Source organism: Protopterus annectens, chromosome 17.part0 (assembly GCF_019279795.1).
Source record: "Protopterus annectens isolate FY-2018-M chromosome 17.part0, PAN1.0, whole genome shotgun sequence".
Lineage (NCBI taxonomy): Eukaryota > Metazoa > Chordata > Ceratodontiformes > Protopteridae > Protopterus > Protopterus annectens.
In genome coordinates this window covers 363,226,350-363,249,555 of record NC_056751.1, presented here as the reverse complement: position 1 = coordinate 363,249,555, position 23,206 = coordinate 363,226,350, and the positions used below count along the sequence as shown (strand labels likewise).

At 42.8% G+C, this 23,206-nt stretch overlaps 1 protein-coding gene across 1 annotated transcript in view; it reads left to right on the top strand.

Annotated features, from left to right (window-relative positions):
- The first annotated feature begins 1,178 nt into the window (after nucleotides 1–1,178).
- Nucleotides 1,179–23,206, top strand: part of CEMIP2 (cell migration inducing hyaluronidase 2) — a 939,901-nt gene continuing 917,873 nt past the window's right edge. Inside the window, exon 1 of the mRNA XM_044059182.1 lies at nucleotides 1,179–1,371. Coding sequence (XP_043915117.1) covers nucleotides 1,179–1,371 — 193 coding nt within the window. The remainder of the gene's footprint in view (nucleotides 1,372–23,206) is intronic.

Below are 23,206 nucleotides of genomic sequence, written 5' to 3'. Positions count from 1 at the left end.
GATGTGAAAGAAATACAGTAATGTAACCGTCTTCTTTCTCCATTATTTTAAACCTTGTCAAATGTGTGAGTCGTTCTTAATGTATGTTATTTATAGCTGCTCATGTGTATACCGAATGTCTATTTAAAAATGTTTATAATATGTTAGAGCTTTTCTCTCCAGACATATGCTGAAAAGGTTTTTTTTTTTTTTTGCTAAAGACAGTTAGATAAACCTGGATAAACAAAAGTAAAATAAAATAAAATTTGTGTTTGGGTAAGGCGAGCTGGCACACACAAGTTGTGACGAATGTTTTTGTCAGCTAAGTGAAATTAATGCAAGTAACCTAACTGCAACTATTATTTCTACTTTAATCTTGGGAGGGTTAAAGCAGATACTTTTGTTCAGTAATGTGGAGGGGGGGCTATTTGTGAATGAAGTGGGTTGACTGGCGCTGCTATTTACTGTTGTAATTCTGGCTTTACAAGATTAACGTGTATTTTGGTAAAATCAACTGTCATACAAGCCTGTGTCAGTGTCTCTCAGAACCACTGGCACATTAGGTGTTGGAGTGACTTTGAATTGTAAATAATCAATTAAGATGAGATGTTGTATAAAATGCAACTACACTAGCGTCTCTATTACAACAATTGTAATGGAGGGAACGCAGTGCAAAACACTCAAATAGCTGTTTAAATGCTTTAATAAAAATACTTTCAGCTCACACAATCCACAACACAGATATAATACACTGTTAGTTACTATTAGTTTAACGCTTTCACCTAACTGACGTAGGCTTCCTCAGAACTAATCAAGCCAGGTGTTTCATACCTTTTAAATAAACTTTTTGGCGCCATTTTTTTAAAAGATTTCTTAAAGCTATATACTAACCATATCTAAACACATGAAAACTATACTAATGAAAACTATACAATTCTATCATGCTCATATAATATATATATAAATTAATATATCTATATATTTACTGAATTGTTAGTATTCAGATAATCAAATAAAATCTTATTACTATATACTATGATATTAAGAATATTAAAAAATTATTAAAAAATTATTAAAAAAGGAGGTGTGGAAATTGCAACCAATGTGTGTCTATAACAAAACAGGCCTTTATAATTTTGGATAATGTTAACAAAACTGTTATACATTGAAGTGTTTGCCATTAACTAGATCCTTCTGACATGTTCCTACCATTTTATTACAGGCAGTCTTGGGCTCTTGTTGGAGTCATTGGTGACAGAACTTCCAATAGCAGTGAGGCTGTGCAGGATTACGTGAACCACAATACTGCAGAACAAGCTCTTGCTAGAAGAGAGTTTACAACAGTGAATGGAGTTGATTTTTCTGTCTCTGCTTACAGTGAGTGGATAGAAGGTATGTCAGACTTGTTAACATTTTCTTGTTTTCCTTTTCAGTGCTGGTTTAAACATGCATGTTATTGGCAAATGTTTCAGTCTTGTGTCACAGAATGATGAATCCATGGAATTATACTTTTTTGTTCATCCTTGAACTTTCCATACTTTTGTGAATACACTGTGCCTTCATAAATAATACCTAGAAGATCATCTGAAATATGTATTTATTTGTAATCCACTTCTGCTTTCATTTAAGGTTCCATCTTGATCCTTGTGGTGATGTGCCTGAAAAGTCTGATCAGATGTGAAATGAATGCAAACATGACTTCTTTCAATAAGTTCAGATGACATAGTGGCCTTTCTGCTGTAATCTATAAAGAACACTTTACACTACAATTTCTTCTGCTAATTGAGTTCCTTTCTGTATGGTGTACCCCCTTTTTCTGTAAACAAAGCAGTAGGACCACTATCTGTGGTTTGCATCCCATCAGCTTTAAATATTCAGGCAGACGGTCTGAGCAGATCCATGACAAAAGCCCACGAATGGATGGTCCATAGGGATGTGTTTCTGGATATTCTCCACCAGTAGAGTACTTCTCACATAGATCTCTTTGCCTCCTTTTTGAACAGACAACTTCCAAAGTTCTGTGCCAGAGTCCCACATCCTCTGGTCTGGAAGGTGGGCACCCTATCATTCTCCTGGAAGGGGATGTTTCTCTATGCATCCCCCCTTCCCCCCTAATTCAGATGCTCCTCCTGAAAATACAGAAGAACAAACCAAAAATCTTGTTGGTGACCCCCTTTTGGACAAGACAGCATTGGTTCCCTCTTCTGTGGTTAGCCAAGGTCAGTCATCACAAGTTACCTCACAGGGTGGATCTACTCACTCAAGACAAGGGGTCTCCCTTTCACTTAGATTTAGCAACACTGAACCTGACCTTGTGGGTGATAGGCTTCTGATTCCTTTCAGACACCTTTTTTCTGAGGATGTGCTTTTAGTCTTGCAAGGAGGCCAGGAAACTTAATACAATGAGATCCTACGTGTCTAAGTGGAAGCGGTTCTCCATCTGGTTATTTAATAAGAGACTAGATCCATTTTCAGTGGATATCCCTCTCGTCCTTTCTTACATGTGTGGACTGCTTAAGGCTGGACTGGCTTATTCAGTTAAAGCCCATTTGTCAGCCATTTCTGCATGCTTGTCTTTGTCTCTCCCCCCTTAGCTTCTAGAGTAGAAGTCAGACTTTTCTTAAAAGGTGTTCTTCACATAAGACCTCCCAGGAAACCTGTTCCTCCTCCCTAAGACCTAATTTTTGTTTTGGAAAAACTGACCCAGACTCCCTTTGAGCCTGCTGCTTTCTCTTCCCTAAAATTCTGCATCTGGAAAACTGTTTTACTTGTAGCCATTAGTTCTGCTAGGCGAGTTTCAGAACCCCAGGCTTTAATGGCATCTCAGCCTTTTTTGATTTTCCACAAGGACCGTGTGCCCTTGCGTACCAGCTTTCCTTCATGCCTAATGTGGTTAATGACTTGTCCCTCAATCAATCTGTTCATCTACCCACCTTTTTCCCTTTTCCTCAAAACTCCAGTGAGAGGGTACTGCACACTTTAGATGTACACAGACAACTTAGATTTTTATCTGTTCAAGACTATTAGGCTGAGCAATTATTTGTTTCCTTTCACCGCAGTGTGCTGGGTAAACATGTCTCTAAACAAGACTCTTTCATCTTGGATTTCAAAGGCTATTCCCTTTTGTTACCTCTCAGGGGAAAACTTTCTTGGCCCATTCAACTAGAGCAGTGGCCTCCTCTGGAGCCTTCTTTAAAGGATTGGGCACTGCCTGTATCCTAGAGGCAGCTACTTGGTCCTCAGTTCATACCTTCATGAAAACTACAAAATGGATTCTATTTCGAGATCCAGAGCAGGATTTACTAGAGCAGTTCTGCATGTTTTTGTGGAGACTTCTTATGCCCCTACCCTTCTCACTCATGAGCTTTGATATTTTCCCTCATGTTACGCATACTGCAACATGGGAATAGAAGGGTACAGAATAGTTGTGTAAAATCTTACCTTAATCATAGATGTCCTTCTCTTCCATGTTGCAGTATTCCATCTCACCCTCCTTTCCCCTTAGTTCATGCTCTTCCTTGGATATGTCTTCGGCTGTTCCTTTTGCCTCTTATCCTTGGACTGGTGTTCTGACTGGAGCATTCAGTTCTGAGGATGGTACATGCAGACATCACTTTTATGGCTGACATTCGGCTGTTCTATGTGCAACGTTACACGTACCTTGCAGTAGCTTAAGTCTTTGGTATACTGGCAGGATGTTCAGGTCACCTAGTCGGAATCTCACAACTATTCTCTTTCAGAGCCTTCACGCTTCGTTCAAGTAGACTTCTTCTCAAAGAAAAAGTGAGAGTAAACCAAGCATGATTCATCTCCTCCTCCTAGGGAGACTGAATGGATGGACTTCTCTCAGGGCTTGTTCAAAGCCATTATGACCCTTAAACTGCCTTCATTTACAGCTAGCCACTCCTCCTTCCACTCCACAGAAGGTTACAGTGGAATATTATTCCTCTGAAAAGGAGATGACCTCAGATTCCGATGACCACTTACTAGCCTACCCCTCTCAAATTCACCATCCTGGCCAGGTTCCCTCAGATGATGAGGATTCCCTGTGAAAGAGTCCTCCTTTGAGGAGGCCATCTTAGATATGATGAAACATTTTTCAGTGGGAATGTAGGTCTATCTCTGATATCCAGAAGAGAGATACTATAGTCTTTAGGGGTAGACATTCCAGCCCCCTCTCCTGCCCCTCCAGTCCTGGAGGCCTTTTTGGATGGTTTGAATTTATTACACTGGAAAAACCAAAGATTCAAACATGCAAGACTGACGACAAATAGCAGTGAATGGTGCACAAGCTAGAAAAACACTCCAAAAGGTAGCGCTATTAAATGCATGAATAACATTATAATTAAATACTTACAGTGTAACAAATGGATTTAAAGAAGTTTAAAACTAAATGTAAATGTATATAAACATCACTTTGACCATACATTCTATCGTAAACTTCTAATGTCAATAAATTGTTAATAGACAGTGTATCATTCAAACCTGGTTTTACCGTGGCATTTAACTTGATTTGCCACCATAACTCGCATTGTTCAAGCAAAATTTTCCAGGGGCCACCCCTAGGGTTCAACTGTTGATTTTCCAGAATCGCAAAAGTAAAATTATGGGAGGTGTTAGGATGTTTATACAATGCATGTATACTTTTTTTATTCTTAAGTTCATAAATATGCTTGTATATTCTTTCCTAGAGCCTACGCTCCATTTTCCCAATGTAAAATGCTGAGCTTTGATCAAAGATGATTAGACCATACCTGTTGTGTTGCAGTTGTGTCTTCCCTTTATCGTGATGTTAAACCTTTTGATGGAAATACGATCACATTCATGTATATATTTGCAATAACTGCAGCTACCACATTTTCCCCATTTTGATTCCTGTTGTGACCTCTTACACTTTCCAATATATATTTTAAACTTGTTCCACGTTTATAGGTGATAATAGGTTTATCGTCCAATTTCTCGAACTTTTTAATTTATTTTAATGATATGCCAGTTTTTATATATATAAGGTCAGTGATGTTCACGGTATCCAAGCTGTATGTGGTGGTAAATTTTGAACCATAATTAACAGGGCCCCTGTTATTTGCAAACCTATTTTGAATCCAATATACTGTCTCTATTGTCTATTGTGATAACTGGAATCATATTCTCAGTAGTAGTTTCAAAACTAGCATTTAATAGTAGAGGTATATAAAAAGCATTTTTCTTTTTTGGTCCACTTCAAACATTATAGAATTTATCATCTTGAGAGGGTAGTCTGTTTAAAAACATGCCTCTCGATAGTTGACATTCTTTTTTGAAGTCTATGTAATGTGTTCATCCTGGCTGCCCTAACCATTTGACCCTTTAGTACCACTGTTTTCTGGTGGTATGGGTGAGTACTGTGGAAATGCAAAAATGGGTTTGAATGCCTGTTTTCTGTATGTTTTAGAATATAATGTAGTAATATCATCCTTAAGAATCACAGTATCCAAATATGGTTGTTGTGTCTTTCGGCTTTTCCCGGTTGGGGTTCGCCACAGCGGAACTCCGGTCTGTTAATGATTGGCAGATAGATTTTTACATGCCAAGTTGCCAGCCCTGACGCACAACCTTCAACGAAGGTACGCCCATTCACGCATGTCTCCACACAGAAGACGCTGTAGCTGAGAATCGAACAGGACAGCGTCTTACTGTGAGGCGAAAATTTAATTCTATATTATATGTAAATGTTAAAAAATCTGATGTAGTATTAACGTAAGTAATAAATTCATATATGTCAAATATCATTCCAGACCGTAAAATAAATATATCCTTTAAATATCTAGTATATTAATGTACTTTGAGTATAAATGATAAACATAAACATTTTTCCCATTCAAATATTACAGTGTTGGCATACAGTGGATCACAGGCTGTGCCCATGGCTGCACCTGTATTTTGATGGAAATACTGCCCTTCAGAATAAATAAAATTGTTTTTAAGTACAATTTCCAAGAAGTTAACATATACATTAATTCTGTCCTGTGATATATGAGACCTAGATGTTAAAATGTCTGCAAATCATTCAAGTCCAACATCACGTGGGATGACCGTCAACAAATCTTTTGACATCTGTAGGTAAAAAATCATGTTGTGACTATCTTTAATAGTTACACTTCTTCAAAAATTCCCATGAGTCCTTACATAAATGATCTATTTTCTCAACTTGTTTTGTGAGAAGAAAATCAAGGAATTTAGCTATACAGTATGCTTTTGAGGCATTGGCATTGGCAATTGGTCTTAAAGGTGAATTAATATCTTTATGTATTTTGGGAACCCCAAATATCGTAAGTATAATGGTGTCCATTTATACAAATAATTATATTCATCACTATTAATTTGGTGTTACATAAGAAACTCATACAAAAACACGTCAGTCTTGTGGTAGACTACATTTCGTTTGTTTATGAAAGCCTCTTCATAACTATCACCCAGCAACATTGTGTGTATTTTATTGATGTAATCAACGTTAACTATTATGACGATGCCCCCACCATTATCAAGTCTCATATATCTTAGTGTTTGTGGAACGAGTATTTTCTAGTAAGGTATTTTGTTGTCTGGCCATATTATAACCATGTGGTACTAAGTGTTTGGTTAAAGCACACCTAATGTCCAGTTCACACATATATTCAAATATTTACAGTATTGGATTTAATGGTGGATTATACACTTGGTGTTTTGCTGTTCTTAAACTATAATGAGATAAAACGGAATTACCATATAATAAGGTCAAATTTAACTTTTTGACAAATAATTTAATGTCACTTATAACGGAACCCACATTGGCCCGTGTAGTTGGAATGAAGGTTTACCCTTTACTAAAAATTTCAGCATACTCAGTAGTGAAAGAATATGAAGTATAATTGTAAATTTTAGTCGCCTGTATGATTAAGAACAATGTTGCACAGATTAACTGGTGATAAAATATAGTCCTTATGATATATATCCAGCAATTCCTGTCTTTCCAGTGATATTTGTGATTCTTCCTTCGATAATTCTGAAAAAGCTGTTGTTGAACTGAGTATTGCCCCTCTGGTTGTGTGTTCTCTGTTATCGGGACCTGAGAGTTCTTCTTGTTCGATATTCTGATGGACTGCTGTAGAAGTGGATAACTCCAAAGGGGGTCTACATTAGATCACCGAACGCTTAGGTAAGTCAACGGTGATTAATCGACCTCATGTAAGCAAAAGCTTACAAAACCGAACTGTCAGAACAGCGATTTTATTTTCAAGGGGAAAACAATTGCTGTTCCAACAAAAAAAAAAAAGAAAGCACATTAAAATATGAGACTAAGTGGGGGGCTTCTCCCCCCATGCCCCCTGACGTGGGGGGCTGTGGCTCCCACCCCCTCTACTTATATATACCAACTCCGAGACCGCACTACAGTGCCAAAAACGGCAAAGTACCAAAGCGGCCAAGCAAATTCTTTCCTAGGGAAAGAATTCGCTTACATGCCACTAAGATATTTTGCAGTTTCGGTTTTGTCAGTTCGACCAAGACGCATTTGAAAACATGCGTCTTCGGTCTGCTGATAGGAATCCTCCAAAGGGGTTTACTCTTGATACTCTGTAATAGGTGTACAGTTGCATTTGAGAACGTTCCTGCCCTAGATTAATGTTATAGTGTCCATTGTAAGGTGTCTGTGGATATGCTTGACCTTGTGCATACCCCAACCGGTCTTGTTTGAACTTCTTATGTTTCCACTTGAGAATGACGTCACATTCCCAATCTAGTGTTGTGAAGATATTAGCATGCAGCATTTTGTGCTCACTGTCTAGTAGGTCCTGCGAAATGGATGTATCTGGCATACTGTAGTTCGCTGTTAAGAATTTCGATTTGGCGCATATTATGCTTGATTAAAAGTTTCATTAACTCACACCTATGGAGATTGAATAAATGCAGGAAATCTTGATGTGAAATAGAATCCTTTTCCAAACCTGTTGGAAATTCCATGTGATGAGTCCTTTAGGGACTGTTAACTTTTATTGATTCTATGACGTTCTTATTTTCAAGTTGTAGTTTCCTATATCTTAATAATTTATGTTCAGACTCTTTCGGCTGCTATATGAGTATACTTGCTGGGCGTACCACTATAGATGTGGCAAAATCATAGTCTCTGGCAAGTCACTGATGCAGTTGCCCTGTTTCTTGTCTAATTAGATGAAAGTTCTTTATTATTCTGAGGTAAAATTATATTCTGTTCCGTAGGAAAAAAAAAATCTCATTGGCATCATGACGTTTGAATGATACACTGTTTATTAATAGTTTATTGGAATTAAAGGCTTACTATAGATAGTATAGTTAAATTGATGTTTTCTATACATTTACATATTTTTAAACTTCTTTAAGTTTGTTTGTTAACAGTAGGTATGTAATTATATTATTATTCATGCATTTAATAGTGTATGTATTTTGAGTTTTTTTTTTTTGAGTTGCAGACCAGACATCAAAAAGATGCAAGCCTTCTTGCTTCAGGAAAAAGTGCAGTACCTACATCTCACTTCCCTCAGTCTGTTCAGCCAGGGAAATTCTCAGAGCACTAGGTTACATGGCAAAAACCATACCAATGTTTCCTTTACCCGGTTCGCATGTGAGAAAAATTCATGGTACCTAATGTATTGTCCTAACACTTTCACCTACTGGATACACATGTCACCTTCATGCTTTTTATCAAGAAGGAGATCCTGTTGTGGGTCACACAGGTGAACCGTAGTCCGGGGCTACCTTTCAAAGCACATAGCCCATTTCAGGAAATGTACACAATTGCCTCGGGTGAGGTTTGAAGGTCTTGGAGGGGAATTCATAAGGTCCAGGGTCACTGACAGTCCACAGTCAGTGTACAACACATCAACCTAAAAGAGATGAGGACTCTCATCCAAGGCCTTCAAATGTTTGCCCTCCTCTGGAAACTGAAGCCTCTAAGAATTCACAGGTAACACTACAGTCATGGTACATAAAGAAGCAAGAAGGAACCAGGTCATACCAGCTGTGCATTGTGGCTCAGACCGCGTGTTACCTGGCTACCCATATTGGCACATCCCTGCAAGCAGTACAAAGTGCTGGCTGATTCACTAAGCAGGTCCATTGAAGACTCGCACAAATGGGTTCTCAACAAACAGGTCTTCCTAGACATAGTCCACTGGTGGAGAACACCACAAATTGACTTATTGACTTGGAGATCAACAAATAGCTCCCCATATTTGCACAAAGACTCCTTGCCTGTTGGCATGGTAGATGGATGTTTTCACTTTCCACTGGACAGGGAAGTTTCTTTATGCCTTCCCTCCTGTTCCTCTACTACCAAACATTTTACTAAAGATCCAAAAAGAAAAGCTAAATATTCTACTGGTGACTCTCTTTTGGCCAAGGCTGCTTTGGTTCCCCCTTCTCTTATCACTTAGCCAGGGGCAGTCACCACAAGTTACTCCACAAAGTGGACCTGATCACACAACAGAGGGCCTAACTGCCTCAACCCAATCTGTCATCCCTCAACCTAAGACTGTGGACAATAGGATTCTGATCCCTTCCAGACATCAATCTTTTGAGGAACAACTTTGATTTTTCCATGAGGCAAGGAGATTACTACAGGAAAATCCTAAGCGTCAAATGGAAGAGATTTTCAATATGGTGTCATGCAAACAATCAGAGCTCCATAAAATCAATCAGAAGTTCCTCTTGTCTTATCCTGTAGGTGTGAGCTCATGAAAAGCAGTCTGGCATACTCTGAAGCCCACCTTTCAGCCATTTCACCCTGTGTTCCCCTAAACCCACCTGTTATGTCCAGTCAGGAGGTCTAACAATTTCTAGAAGGGGTGCTACTCCTACCTCCCCAGTAGAAGCCTGTGCCCTCACTGTGGTACATCAACTTTGTGCTAGAAAAACTCACTCTGCCCCCCTTGTAAGCCAGCCGCTTGTTCTACACTCAAATTCTGCACCTGAAAAACTGCTCTGTTGCTGGCTCTCACGTTAGCTAAGATCGTCTCAGAACTACAGCCACTTGTGCCTGTCCCACCTTTTCTCATTTTTTCACAAGGAGAGGGTGTTCAAGAGAGTCAACATCTCTTTCATGCCTAAAGTGGTAAATGCAATGTCTCTCAATCAGGCTATCAATCTTCCCACTTTGTTTCTCAAACCACAAAAGAGGGGTGAAGGACTCCTACATTCCCTGGATGTGTACAGACAGCTAAAGTTTTATTTGTGTTAGACTAAGTCTGTTCATAAGTGAGACCAACTATTTCTGTTTTTCATGGACTCTAAACTGAAAAAGCCAGAATCTAAACAAACCTTTACAAGCTGGATTTCTGTGTCCATTTGTTTGTTACTCTCAAATCCTTGCCCTGCTTTCTATGAGCCCATTCTACCAGAGCCTCTTCTGGTTCCTTCTACAAAGGGGTGGATTCCAAAAATATCGTGGAAGTTGCTACTTGGTCTTTCGTGTACACCTTTACTAAATACTACAAAAATAGATGATTTTTCAAGATCCAGAGCTGATTTTGGTAGATACATTCCTCTGTGGAGTCCTGGACAATTCTCTTCATTCTCATTCTCAACCATCCTTCCTTCTGTTCCCTTAAGCTTTGTGAATCATCCATTTGTAATTCTGCGACAGTAATTTCAATCAAGGTATACAGCAGATGTGTAAGAACTTACTGTAATAGTCAATGTTCTACTGATCACTGTTGCAGTGTTTTTTCCTTCCCTCCTTTGCCCTTTCTGGTTTCTTCTCTTATTTGTACTTGCCCTGTCTGGCAGAATGTAGGACCAAGGGGGTCCTCTCATCTCTTTTTGTCCCTCATAGCGGACTACTTGTCTTTCAGATGTCTTTAGGCTGCTGGCTTGGAGATGTAGACTGATGATTTGCACTCCTACATCCATTAAAATACCCCTACGCTTGCGAGCTACATTCATACATCGCATGTATACTCAAGGGAATGTTAAAGCTTTGGTACCCGAACAGTCCTTACTGGTGAAAACCCATCTGGTTGGAATACTGCAGCAGTGGTCAGTAGGACATCTACTGTTTTAGCAAGTCCTTACACAAGTGTACTTTCCAGTGTTGGCTGTACTGTTTGACACAAAGATTCTCTGAGATATGGAAATCCAGGCATGAGTCCCCCTCTCAAGAATCTAGATGACATAGAGTACAGGGAACCTGGCCTTTTCTGTTAACTGAAATTTTTGAGTATAGATTCTCCCATCCCACAGATCCATTTTTGGGAAGATCATTGAGATGATGATGGCTCACACAGTCTACCACCTTCTCCATAGAGGAAAGTGCAGGAAGTTTCCTTGGATCCCCTTACAACCTTCCTGTTAAGTGCTGCCACCTGCGGATCAAATGAAATAGGACTGCATGAGACTGCCATGGCATCTGGCATAAGCAGACTAGACAGCATCCTCTAGCCACCCAGTGATTGGAATTGCTGGACTGAGACTTTGAAAACCTGATTCTATTGTTTCAGCAGCTGTCCTTATAAGGGCTATGAGGTGCTGGAGCATTTTTAAGAAATCAGTGGCCATAGATGAATTTTAAAAGTCCACTACACATCCTTTACATGTTTTTTTAGGGTAGTAAATCATCCTTTGCACATGGTGAAGTTCCGGTGGTAGCTAGCCAGTGAGATTGGCCAATTGCTGGTCATGTTGTCATATGGAGAGCCAAAGTTAAAGTCCAGAATGGCAGCTGTGACCTCTGTCTCTATCTTCACTACTTGTCTGGCTCATAATTCAGTGAGTGGAGCTACCTGAGCAGTGTGTGCTGACATAGGTGTTTTCCACCACACCTGGTTATATTTAGTGGATTTTGCTGAGGATAGTTAGGCAACCTTCCTTAATGTGCAATGTTGATGGTTCATCACTCTTTGATTAGTTAACTCTGACTGCTGCTAGTATAAGTAGTCTTGTTTTCTCCTAGTAAATAACCACAGTTCTGACAAAATGTTACACACATGTAGTTAATCTAACCATATGTTGACATATCAGTACAGTGCAACAAATACTTGCTGATGTTCTTCATGTTTCACTGTTGCAGTCATCACATTTAGGTTATCATGCCAGGGGTAGCCCTCAGTCAGCCCGAATACCAGAGGCTTAGTATTTCTACGTCAGTTGCTGTCGCTCCAGGACTGACATCAGGTCTTCAGTGGTATAAAGTCAAGCAGCCGATGCCATTACATCAGTCTTTCTTGCAGAGTAGCCCAAAGCAGCAGCAGTTTGCATGAGTGCCGGTCAGCCGATACTTGAGTTTTTGTTTCCAAATTGAAGTTGAAGTCTTCTAAAGCTAAGAACCCTTTTGGGGATCCTTTTTTCTTGCTCTAACCGATGTCAGAAAAAGTTAACAATTGTCTTGCCTGTGGAAAGCAAATACCACACAGAGACTTCCATTCGTACTGTGTCACCTGTTTAGGCCCAAACCACGACATCCCCCGCTGTCACTTTTGTGCTTTGTTCAACGCCAGAACTATACATCATTGGGCCCTTATTGTAGCTAGATATTTTAGCTCTCAGTCCTCGAATTCGGTAAGCCATCCAACTACTGATCTTCCAAAAAAAAACGTAAGGATAAAGACAGACCGCACAGGTCCAAAACTGCCAACAACGCTTCCGCTAAGCTAGTCAGTTCTCCGGTCCTCAGTGAGGCCCTTTCGGAGCCCCTGGTGCCTGCTTCTGTGGATTCGCAGGCCGTTGACGAGACCCTTTTGGAGTCCAGTATGTCGCGAGACTCTTCTTCGACTAAGGATCTTGCGGATGTCTCTACCTTGGATGGGTTCGGATCCGCTCAGCAGGCACCGGCTTCTGAGGAAGTACTTCGCACTACTGATGCTCGACACAGGCTGACGACTTCTTTCGTGTCTTCAGTTCTTTCTAAAACTACAGAGTTTCTAAGGCCCAGGGTACGAACCATACCCAAAAAACCAACGACCCAAGCTTAGGCAACTGCTTCCTTGTCTCAGTCTCAAATGCTTAAAATGGTGGAAGACCTTATTATGCTTATCAGGGGAAGCCAGGCTACCCTTTCCAAAAGAAAGAGACTTGTCCCCAGTAGTTTTATCTGAACAGGAGTCCGATGACTCTGATGCATCTGAATATGAAGACATGCAACCCCTCTCTGCTTATGAGGATTCTGATGCATAGGAATCCATTCCTTCTGCCTCTCCACCCGAGGATTTTTCATTTGGGGAAACCCTTCTTACTTTAAATAAGCATTTCCAATGGGTATGCCAAGACTATCCTCAGTCAAGAGACTCTGGGAATTATTAGATTTACCACAGCACAGACCTTTGGCTGTTCCTCCTGTCCTGGATGTTGTGGATGATGTTTTTATGGAATCCAATCTGACTCCTGACACCCTTCCTCCTGCTCCCAGGAAACCTGACAGGTATTACAGAGTCCCTGACTCTCACAAATTTCTTTTCAAAAATACTACTGCTGACCCAGAGGTCATCTCTTAAGGACCTAAAGGAATTAAAGCAACTTCAGCTAAAAATCCCACCCCCTCAGATAGGGATTCCCGAGCTTTCGCCAGATGGGGTAAAAAAGTATACACCTCTGCTACTCTTGCTATTAGAGTATTAAATTGTCAATTCCACATGCTGAAATAGCAGCATACCATGGAACTCCTCGAACAAAAAATATCTTCCTTTCCTGCTTGTGCAGAAAGTAAAGAATTACAAGAGCTAATGCATTCTGCAAGTCAAGTAACTAAGCACACCTTGCAATGTAGCTTTGACACCCTAGAAGCATCTTGAAGGGCAGCAGTCACTGGTTATGTCCTTAGAAGGCATGCTTGGCTTAAGGAACAGACCTTGCCAGACCATGTCAAATCCAAATTATTGGACACACCATTGAACAAAGACAACTTATTTGGCATCAAGGCATAAGAGGTCTTAAAGATGGAAGAAAAAGATAAATCTATGCAGACAGTTAGACTTCTTACAGGTCTAGCCTCTGAGGTTCAGTAAGCATTGTGCCTCCGAGCACTGGTCCTTTCCTGCCCCTTCCAGGCCAGCTCAGCCCAGACCCAGGGGAAGCAGACCCCCCCCCCCCAAACAGCAGCCCTAGGGAATGCAGAGATCTAAGCAATGGAGTTCCTCCTCTTCAAAAACAGGGAGTGCAAAGCCCACCCCCTTATGGTAAGAACTCACAATGACTTTATACCTCCACCCCTTACCTCTGCCCACCTGCTTGTGCCCCCTAGGAGGAAAACTCTCCTTCCACGCAAGCAACTGGGCCACTATTACCAACGACCGATGGGTCCTCAACATAGTGTCCCAGGGATAACAGATTTTATTTCCACACTCTTCCCAGATCTTCCTCCAAACCAGTGGGCAGAGACCATAAAGCAAGTCCTTTCCCTGCTCTCCATGAGGGCAATACAGCCTGTTCCTGCAGAGCAGATAGGCCAAGGTTTCTACTCCAGACTCTTCCTGGTACCCAGAAAAGAGGGCACATGACATCCCCTCCTCGATCCATCCATTCGAAACACCTTTCTGCTGATACCAAAATTCAAAATGCTCACCCTCCAGCAGCTTCTACCAGTGCTTTCCAAGGATGCTTGGTTAGCCACCCTAGACCTAAAAGAGGCCTACCCTTCACATCACAATCAGGAAATCATGCAGGAAATACCTATGTTTCAGGACAGGATCTATGCGCTTTCAGTTCTCTGTGCTTCCCTTTGGCTTATCCACTGCTTCTAGAGTTTTCACAAAATGCCTGGCTCCCGCCATTGCTTTTTGCAGACAAAGAAATATTCAAATTTACCCATACTTAGACGATTGTCTGATTCAGGCAGACAGGAAAAGCTGTTACAGCACCTGGCTTTTGTGAAGGCCCTAGTGACCTCCCTGGGTTATACTATCAACGAAAAGAAATCAAAACTACTCCCCACACAAAAAATTGTATTCTGGGAGCAAGCCTTGGACACAGCATCCCAGATTGCATTCCTTACTCCAGAAAAACAAGCCTACCTGACAGGCTACTTCAATCAACTAGCCACCAGACCCCAGTTAACCCCAAGGAAAATCCTGCAAGCTCTAGGGTTCAGTTCATGGCTTCCTGCATCCTTATCATTCCATATGCCAGATTGCATATGAGGAAACTACAGTGGTACCTAAAAAGCTTTTGGTGTCAACACTCTCAAAACCTGGAAACTCTCATACCAATGATACCTTGTCTAAGGAAAGATTTTCTTTGGTGGGCAGCAGCTTGCAACCACAACAAGGGACTTCACTTCTCACAACCCCACTCTGCCAAGACCATCACCACAGATGCATCAGACTATGCCTGGGGTGCACTCCTGGATCACTGGTGCATTCAGGGCCATTGGATCCCAAATCAGATACATCTGCACATCAACCTAAAAGAGATGTTAGTTGTTCAGCACGTCCTGACAGCCTCCAGACCCCTACTTGCCCCTAGGGCCTCTACTGATCAAAACAGACGACACCACAGTGATGTGGTATATCAACAAACAAGGAGGGGACTCACTCTTATACTCTCTGCAGGCTCGCCATGACCCTTTGGCACACGGCCTCAGCCATGCGACTACACCTGCTAGCACAATTCCTGCCAGGCTCTCTAAACTCTCTGGCAGACAACTTAAGCAGAAACCTGCTAGACCCACACGAGTGGCAGCTAGACCACAGAACGTTCACCCTTGTAATCCAGAAATGGGGCACTCTGAAGGTCGACCTCTTTGCCTCCCACTCCAGTCATCAGCTCAGAAATATCTGCACCAGGGAACCTCACAGCAAGTCCTGGAAAGTGAATGCTCTATCCTTCCAGTGGGTGAACCTCTCTGTCTATGCATTTCCCCCCTGTACCACTCATATCAAGGGTACTGCTCAAAATAAGAGAGGAAAACAGAGGGCAATCCTGATTGCCTCAGACTGGCCATGCCAGCACTGGTACCCATTGCTGCGCAGCCTGTCACCCCTGCCATCATGGCACCTACCTCAAATCCCAACACTCCTGACCCAGGGGAATGGATAATTCATGCATCCCCAATTGCAGACCCTCAACCTGGCAGCCTGGCTTATTCCCTGACCACCCCTCAAGCTGCCAGCCTAAGCAAACAAGTCCTAGATTTTATACGTGAGGCCAGATGCCCCAGCACTAGGAAATTCTATGCTGACAAGTGGAAAAGGTTTTGCACCTGAATCCAGGCTTAGGGAGCCGGAATGGCACAGCCCTCCCTACCTCTCATCCTGGATTACCTGGCAGACCTACTACACAGGGGTCTGTCCTTCTCTTCTATTAAAATTCATACCTCTGCCATCTCTGTTCATTACAGCACAGAGCCTTCTCTCTTCTCACACCCTCTCATCAAACAGTTCCTAAGAGGGGCTAACAACTTATGGCCATCCAGAAAAGCTCCTACCCCAGCTTGAGACCTTAACTTTTTGTTGGAAAAGCTCACCCTACCCCCCTTTGAACCTGCAACTTCAGCAGAGTTAAAATTTCTCTCCTGGAAAACAGCCTTGCTTCTGGCCATCACTTCAGCTGGAAAGAGTATCAGTGCTACAAGCACTCATGGCTGTAGAGCCCTTCATCATTTTCCATGCTGACAGAGTTTCACTCAGGACTTAACCCATCTTTCATGCCTCAGGTGGTGTCCAGTCTGGCTCTCAACCAATCCATACATTTGCCCACCCTTTTCCCTAACCCACAAAACAAGGGGGAAAGGATTCTGCACACTCTAGATGTGCACAGACAGCTCAGATCTGGACAGGACTAAATCTTTCAGAAAAACTGATCAATTGCTAGTTAGCTTCGCAGCAGGAGTAGAGGACAAGGCCATATCCAAATAAACTCCAAATGGATAGCACACTGCATCTATTTATGCTACAGACAGCACGGGAAACCACCCCCAAAAGGGGTCAGGACACATTCCACTAGAACAACCTCCACTTCTGCAGCCTTTGTCAGCGGTGTTCCCACCAGGGACATCCTGGAGGCTGCAACTTGGACATCTATTCATACCTTCACCAAGCACTACCATCTGCCTATCTTCTCCAAATCCAGGGCAGGCTTTGCCACCGCAGTCTTGCAGGGCATCCTAGCCAGCCCACAGTCTTCTTGACTGCATCCACCCTTTTCTTCAGCTTTGGGAATTAACCAGAATGTGATGACTGCAACAGTGAAACACGAACATAATACAGTTGTGTACACTTACCATAAATGTAGATGTTCGAGTGTATTCACTGTTGCAGTCCTGGATGTTCATCGTGCATACAGCTGCAGTAATCACAGATGGGTTCTCTGCCGTCAGGCGGGTCCTCGGTCGGCCGAATTCCAAAGTCTAGGTCCGGCGTCGGTTGCTGTCCCCTTCTTTCCTGACGTCAGTGCGACAGGGGTATGTACGACACAGCCGACGCCACTTTCTTCAGTCTTTTTTGCCGCGCGGTGCCCGAAGCAGAAGCAGTTCGCAAGTGCCGGTCGGCCAGCTCCTGAAATTACAAAAATTTGGAAACCGAAGTCTTCTTTAAAGCCAAGTAACCCGTTGGGGAAACTTTTCTTGCCTCAGACCGATGTCAGACAAAGTTAACAATTGTATTTCTTGTGGGAAGCATGTACCGCATAAGGATTTCCATTCCCTCTGCATACCTTGTTTAGGCCCAGACCACGACGTCTCGGGCTATCGCTTTTGCGCTACTTTCAATAAACGCACTATTAAGCGTCGGGCGGAGTTCGCCCAGCACTTTTTTGGCAAATCTTTTGATTATAAAATGTCGTCGGAGACTCAGACTACAGTTTTGTCCAAAAAACGCAAGGACAAAGACCGACAAGTGAGGTCTGCGGTCTCCACCGACACCATGCCAAAACCGGCTACACGTGGTCTGGTTCTCAGCGAGGCGCCTACGCAGCCCCTGACTACCGACGACACTTCTCTGGCGGTGTCTTCTGTAACCGAGACCGCAGGTGCCTCGGCCCATTCCCAGACTACAGTTACCGAAGCCACTGTGAGTGTTGAGCCTCCTAATGTGGACAGGTCCACTTCCACCCATGGTGTCTTTAGACCCTCATCTTCCTTTTCCATAAAGGCATTTACTAAGTCAAAATCAGCCATGCATCCCAAGAGGCCTGTTGCACAGGGCCCATCTCCAGGCCCCATGCCTAAAAAGCAGATGTTTAAAATGGTTGAGGATTTAATTACTCTTATCAGGGGTTCCCAACCCCCTCCGGACAAGAGGCCCAGAGTGGAGGAAGATTCTCCCTCTTCTGACCAGGGCTCCATTATTTCAGAACATTCTGATGAAGAGGAACACTCGTACTCCCCTTTTGAAGATTCTGATGCCGAGAGGTCCATTCCTTCTGTATCTCCCCCAGAGGATTTTTCTTTTGGGGAAACCTTACATACCTTAAGGGAACACTTCCATTGGGAAGGCCAAGACTTTTCTGATTCCAAGAAAAGACTTAGGGAATTCCTTTTGCTACCTCAGCACAGACCTCAGGCGATACCTCCTGTCTTGGACATACTTGATGATGTTTACTCAGAGGCTTGCCTTAATCCGGATTCCCTGCCTCCTGCCCCAGTCAAGCCTGATAGGTACTACAGAGTTCCTAACTCTCACCAATTTCTTTACAAAAGCCATAATGCTGACCCTGAAACCATTTCTCAAGGCCCCAAGGGAATGAAGGCCTCTACTGCTAAGAATCCACTACCTTCCGAAAGAGAGTCTAGATCCTTAGAAAGGTGGGGAAAAAAGGTATATACCTTGACCACCCTAGCCATGAGGGCCTTAAATTGTCAGTTCCATATGCTTAAATATCAGCAGTTTCTGTTATCACAATTAAGGAATAAAATGTCACAACCTGAACAACCAGATTTGAAGGAGTTGCAGGATATGATGCATAGTGCAGAACAAGTGGGTAAACACACCTTACAATGTGGCTATGATGCCGTAGAGGCCTCAAGTAGAGCTGCTGTTACAGGATCAGTCATTTGTAGACATGCCTGGCTTAGGGAACAAACCTTGCCTGATCATGTTAAAGCTAAACTACTAGATGCTCCTTTACAAAAGGATGTATTATTTGGTACTAATGCTGAGGAGATGCTACGGAAAATGGAAGAAAAAGCAAAATCTATGCAAACTGTCAAAGCTTTTCTACAGGTTCAACCACCACGTTTTAGCAGAAATTGGCCTTCAAAAAACTGGTCCTTTCCAGCCACTGACAAACCCCAAAGAGGTAGATACAGGCGCACAAGGGGCAGAGGACAATTTCAAGGATCATATAGAGGCAGACAATGGCAAACTCCAGCACCAAGAGGTGGTGAAGACAGTGCACAACAATACAGGAAACAAAACCAATGACTTTCCCCTTTTCATGCCAAGCAAGTCTCAGCTGGCAGCACCCTTGGGAGGAAAGCTGACATTATTTACAAGAAATTGGCATATTATCACAACAGACAAATGGATCCTGGACATCATAAACAGAGGCTATAGATTTCATTTTCACACACTTCCAAAAATGAGAGGCATGCCGAACCTGCCACACAATCAAAGGGCAGAGGCTCAAATACAAATTTCAAAGCTCATGGACATGAAAGCTATTCAAGAGGTACCTACTCACGAACAAGGTCAAGGTTTTTATTCCAGACTATTCCTGGTACCAAGGAAAGGAACCGACTGGAGACCCATTTTGGACTTATCCATCCTAAACACATTTCTGCTCATACCAAAATTCAAGATGCTCACCTTACAGCAGCTTCTTCCCATGCTGGGCAAGGAGTTTTGGCTGGTAACATTGGACCTCAAGGAGGCATACCTGCATGTCCCAATCAGACAAAGCTGCAGAAGATACCTCAGATTTCTTGCAGGTTCAATCCACTATCAATTCTCTGCATTGCCCTTTGGCTTATCTACTGCGCCCAGAGTATTCACGAAATGCCTGGCATCAGTAATTGCCTACTGCAGACTTCAAGGGATGCAAATTTACCCTTATTTGGACGATTGCCTGATCCAAGCGGACAGCAAACACATACTTCTGGAACATCTGGCTTATGTAACACGGTTATTGAATTCTCTGGGATACACAGTCAACATAGAGAAATCCAGGCTAACACCATCTCAGAAAATAACTTTCCTGGGTGCCAACTTGGACACAAACACCCAGATGGCCTATCCTATGCCAGAAAAACAGGGGCAATTAACTCAGTACTTCAAAATAGTAGCAAATTGTACCAGGCTAACTGCAAGGAAAATCCTGCAGGCTCTAGGCTTCATGGCATCTTGCATTCTTCTAATCCCATGTGCAAAGTTGCATATGAGAAAACTTCAATGGTACCTAAAAAACCTATGGTCTCAACACAGCCACAGTTTGGAAACAATAATACCAATAATCCCATGTTTGCAACAGGAATTTCTGTGGTGGGCCCAAGCATGCCAAACAAACACAGGTCTACCATTCTGCAAGCCTCAAGCAAATCAAGTCATCACAACAGACGCCTCAGACTACGCCTGGGGGGCACACATGACAGACAGGTGCATTCAGGGCAAATGGTCCAAAAAGGAAAAGCACCTTCACATCAGTCAAAAGGAAATGCTAGCAGTGATAAATGCATTTACAGCTTTCAAGGACCTCCTGCATCCAGGGCAATTATTGATAAGAACAGACAACACCACAGTAATGTGGTACATAAACAAGGAGGAACACATTCATACCCCCTGTGCAGGCTAGCCATGTCACTTTGGAACTTGGCTCTGGAATGGCAAATCGAACTTCAAGCACAGTACCTGCCAGGATTGGAAAACACGCTGGCAGACAATCTAAGCAGAAATATGACAGACCCACACGAATGGAATTTGCTTCCTGAAGTGTTTACAAAGATAATCCAAGCGTGGGGAAGGCCAGACATCGATCACTTTGCCTCCCACAGGAATCATCAATTGACAAAGTTCTGCTCAAGGACCTTCCATCCAAAGGCCTGGAGAGTGGACGCCCTTTCTTTCAGTTGGGTAGCACGGACAGTTTACGCCTTCCCACCTTTGCCTCTTTGCCCAAGGTGCTCTTGAAAGCAAGAGCAGACAGACCGAAGATGATACTGATTGCTCCAGATTGGCCAAGACAACACTGGTACCCACTCCTGAGGAGCCTAACACATACTCCTCCCTGGACCCTACCTCTAATGCCTCTTCTACTGACTCAGCACAGCTACAAAACTCTTCACAGCCAGCTGAAAACACTCAATCTGGCTGCATGGAAAATTCCTTAACACCACAACAGACCCTACTCTCCAAAGAGGTACAGGATATCATTTTGGAGGCCAGAAGGCCATCTACTAGAAAGGCTTACTCCGCAAAATGGAAACGGTTTTGCGCTTGGAATGAGAAAAACGTCCAGGATCCTAGAAAACTGAATTTGCCTCGGACATTACAGTATCTAGCTGAGCTGTTGAACAGTGGACTTTCATTTTCCTCCATCAAAATTCATGCCTCAGCCATTTCTGCAGAATACAACACTGATCCACCCTTATTCTCTCACCCACTCATAAGACATTTCCTCAGAGGGGATAAGAATATAAGACCTCCAAGGAAACAACCAATACCAGCCTGGGATCTTAATTGCATTCTAGAAAAATTAACATTGCCCCCCTTTGAACCAGCTGCCTCAACAGATTTGCAATATTTGTCCTGGAAAACAGCATTCCTTCTGGCCATTACCTCAGCTCGTAGGGTTTCGGAACTGCAAGCCCTCATGGCTGTGCAGCCCTTTCTCATCTTCCATCAGGACAGGGTTTACCTACGAACCAACCCGTCATTTATGCCTAAAGTAGTATCCAGGGTAGCTTTAAATCAGGCCATACACTTACCTACCTTTTACCCCAATCCTCAATACAAAGGGGAAAGGCTGCTGCATTCCTTAGACATCCATAGACAGCTACGTTACTATTTGGACAGAACAAAGCCTTTCAGGAAATCAGAACAACTCTTTGTGTCCTATGCTGTAGGAGCTCAAGGGAAGCCAATTTCCAAACAGACAATTTCAAAATGGATAGGCCACTGCATACGGTTTTGTTACTCCTTTCATGGCAAATCTGTTCCTACAGGCATCAGATCCCACTCCACAAGGGCCACAGCTACCTCTACAGCCTTCCTCAGAGGAGTCCCTACCAAAGATATTTTGGAGGCAGCCACTTGGAGTTCTGTGCATACCTTCACAAAACACTACCACCTGCCTTTATACTCCAAAACTAGAGCAGGCTGTGTCACTGCTGTGTTGCAGGGCATTCTGGCTCTTCCCAGTTCCACCTAGTGCCTACCACCCTGTGCGTAGCTTTGGGATTCTACCCATCTGTGATTACTGCAGCTGTATGCGCGATGAACATAGTACAGTTTTGTACCTACCATAAATGTAGATGTTCGAGTGCTAATACAGCTGCAGTACAGGTTTCCCTCCCTCCTTCCCCTCTTGGTAAAGGCCTAGTGGCTAACACCTCCTCATACAACCTGACTGGGTTATCCTTCTATGGTGTATTTGCTTGCAACTACTGATTTTTGATTATATTGCATTGCATGATTATATATATATATATAATTTATGTATTGCCTTCCTTCTGGGGGCACCTGACATCTGGGGCAAGAAAGACTGAAGAAAATGGCGTCGGCTGTGTCTTATATACCCCTGTCTTACTGACGTCAGGAAAGAAGGCGACAGCAACCGACGCCGGACCTAGACTTTGGAATTCGACCGACTGAGGACCCGCCTGACGGCAGAGAACCCATCTGTGATTACTGCAGCTGTATTAGCACTCGAACATCTACATTTATGGTAGGTACAAAACTGTACTTTTCCCACCCTCACTCTATCCCCCTTGTCTCTCTCTTCCTCTCTCCTTACAGGGATTTTTGGTATTTACTTTCTACTGGTGGTGTTCTTCCACCATAACCTAGCTCCCTGTTTCGGGGGCTCCTGACAGAGCAAGAAAAACTGATGGTGTCGGCAGCCTGATTTTATACCACTGATGACCTGAGCCTCTGGTATTCAGGCTGACTAAGGGCTACTCCTGGCAAGATAACCCAAATGTGATAACTGCAACAGTGAGTAGACTCTAACATCTACATTTATGGTAAGTGTACACAACTGTACTTTGCAAAGTACCAACAGAGATTCATAGATATTCCATTGCCAATGAGTCTTAGGACCATTCATTCCTTGACAGTACCCACCTCATGCCAAACCTTGTTTTTGTCCAGGAGGGCCA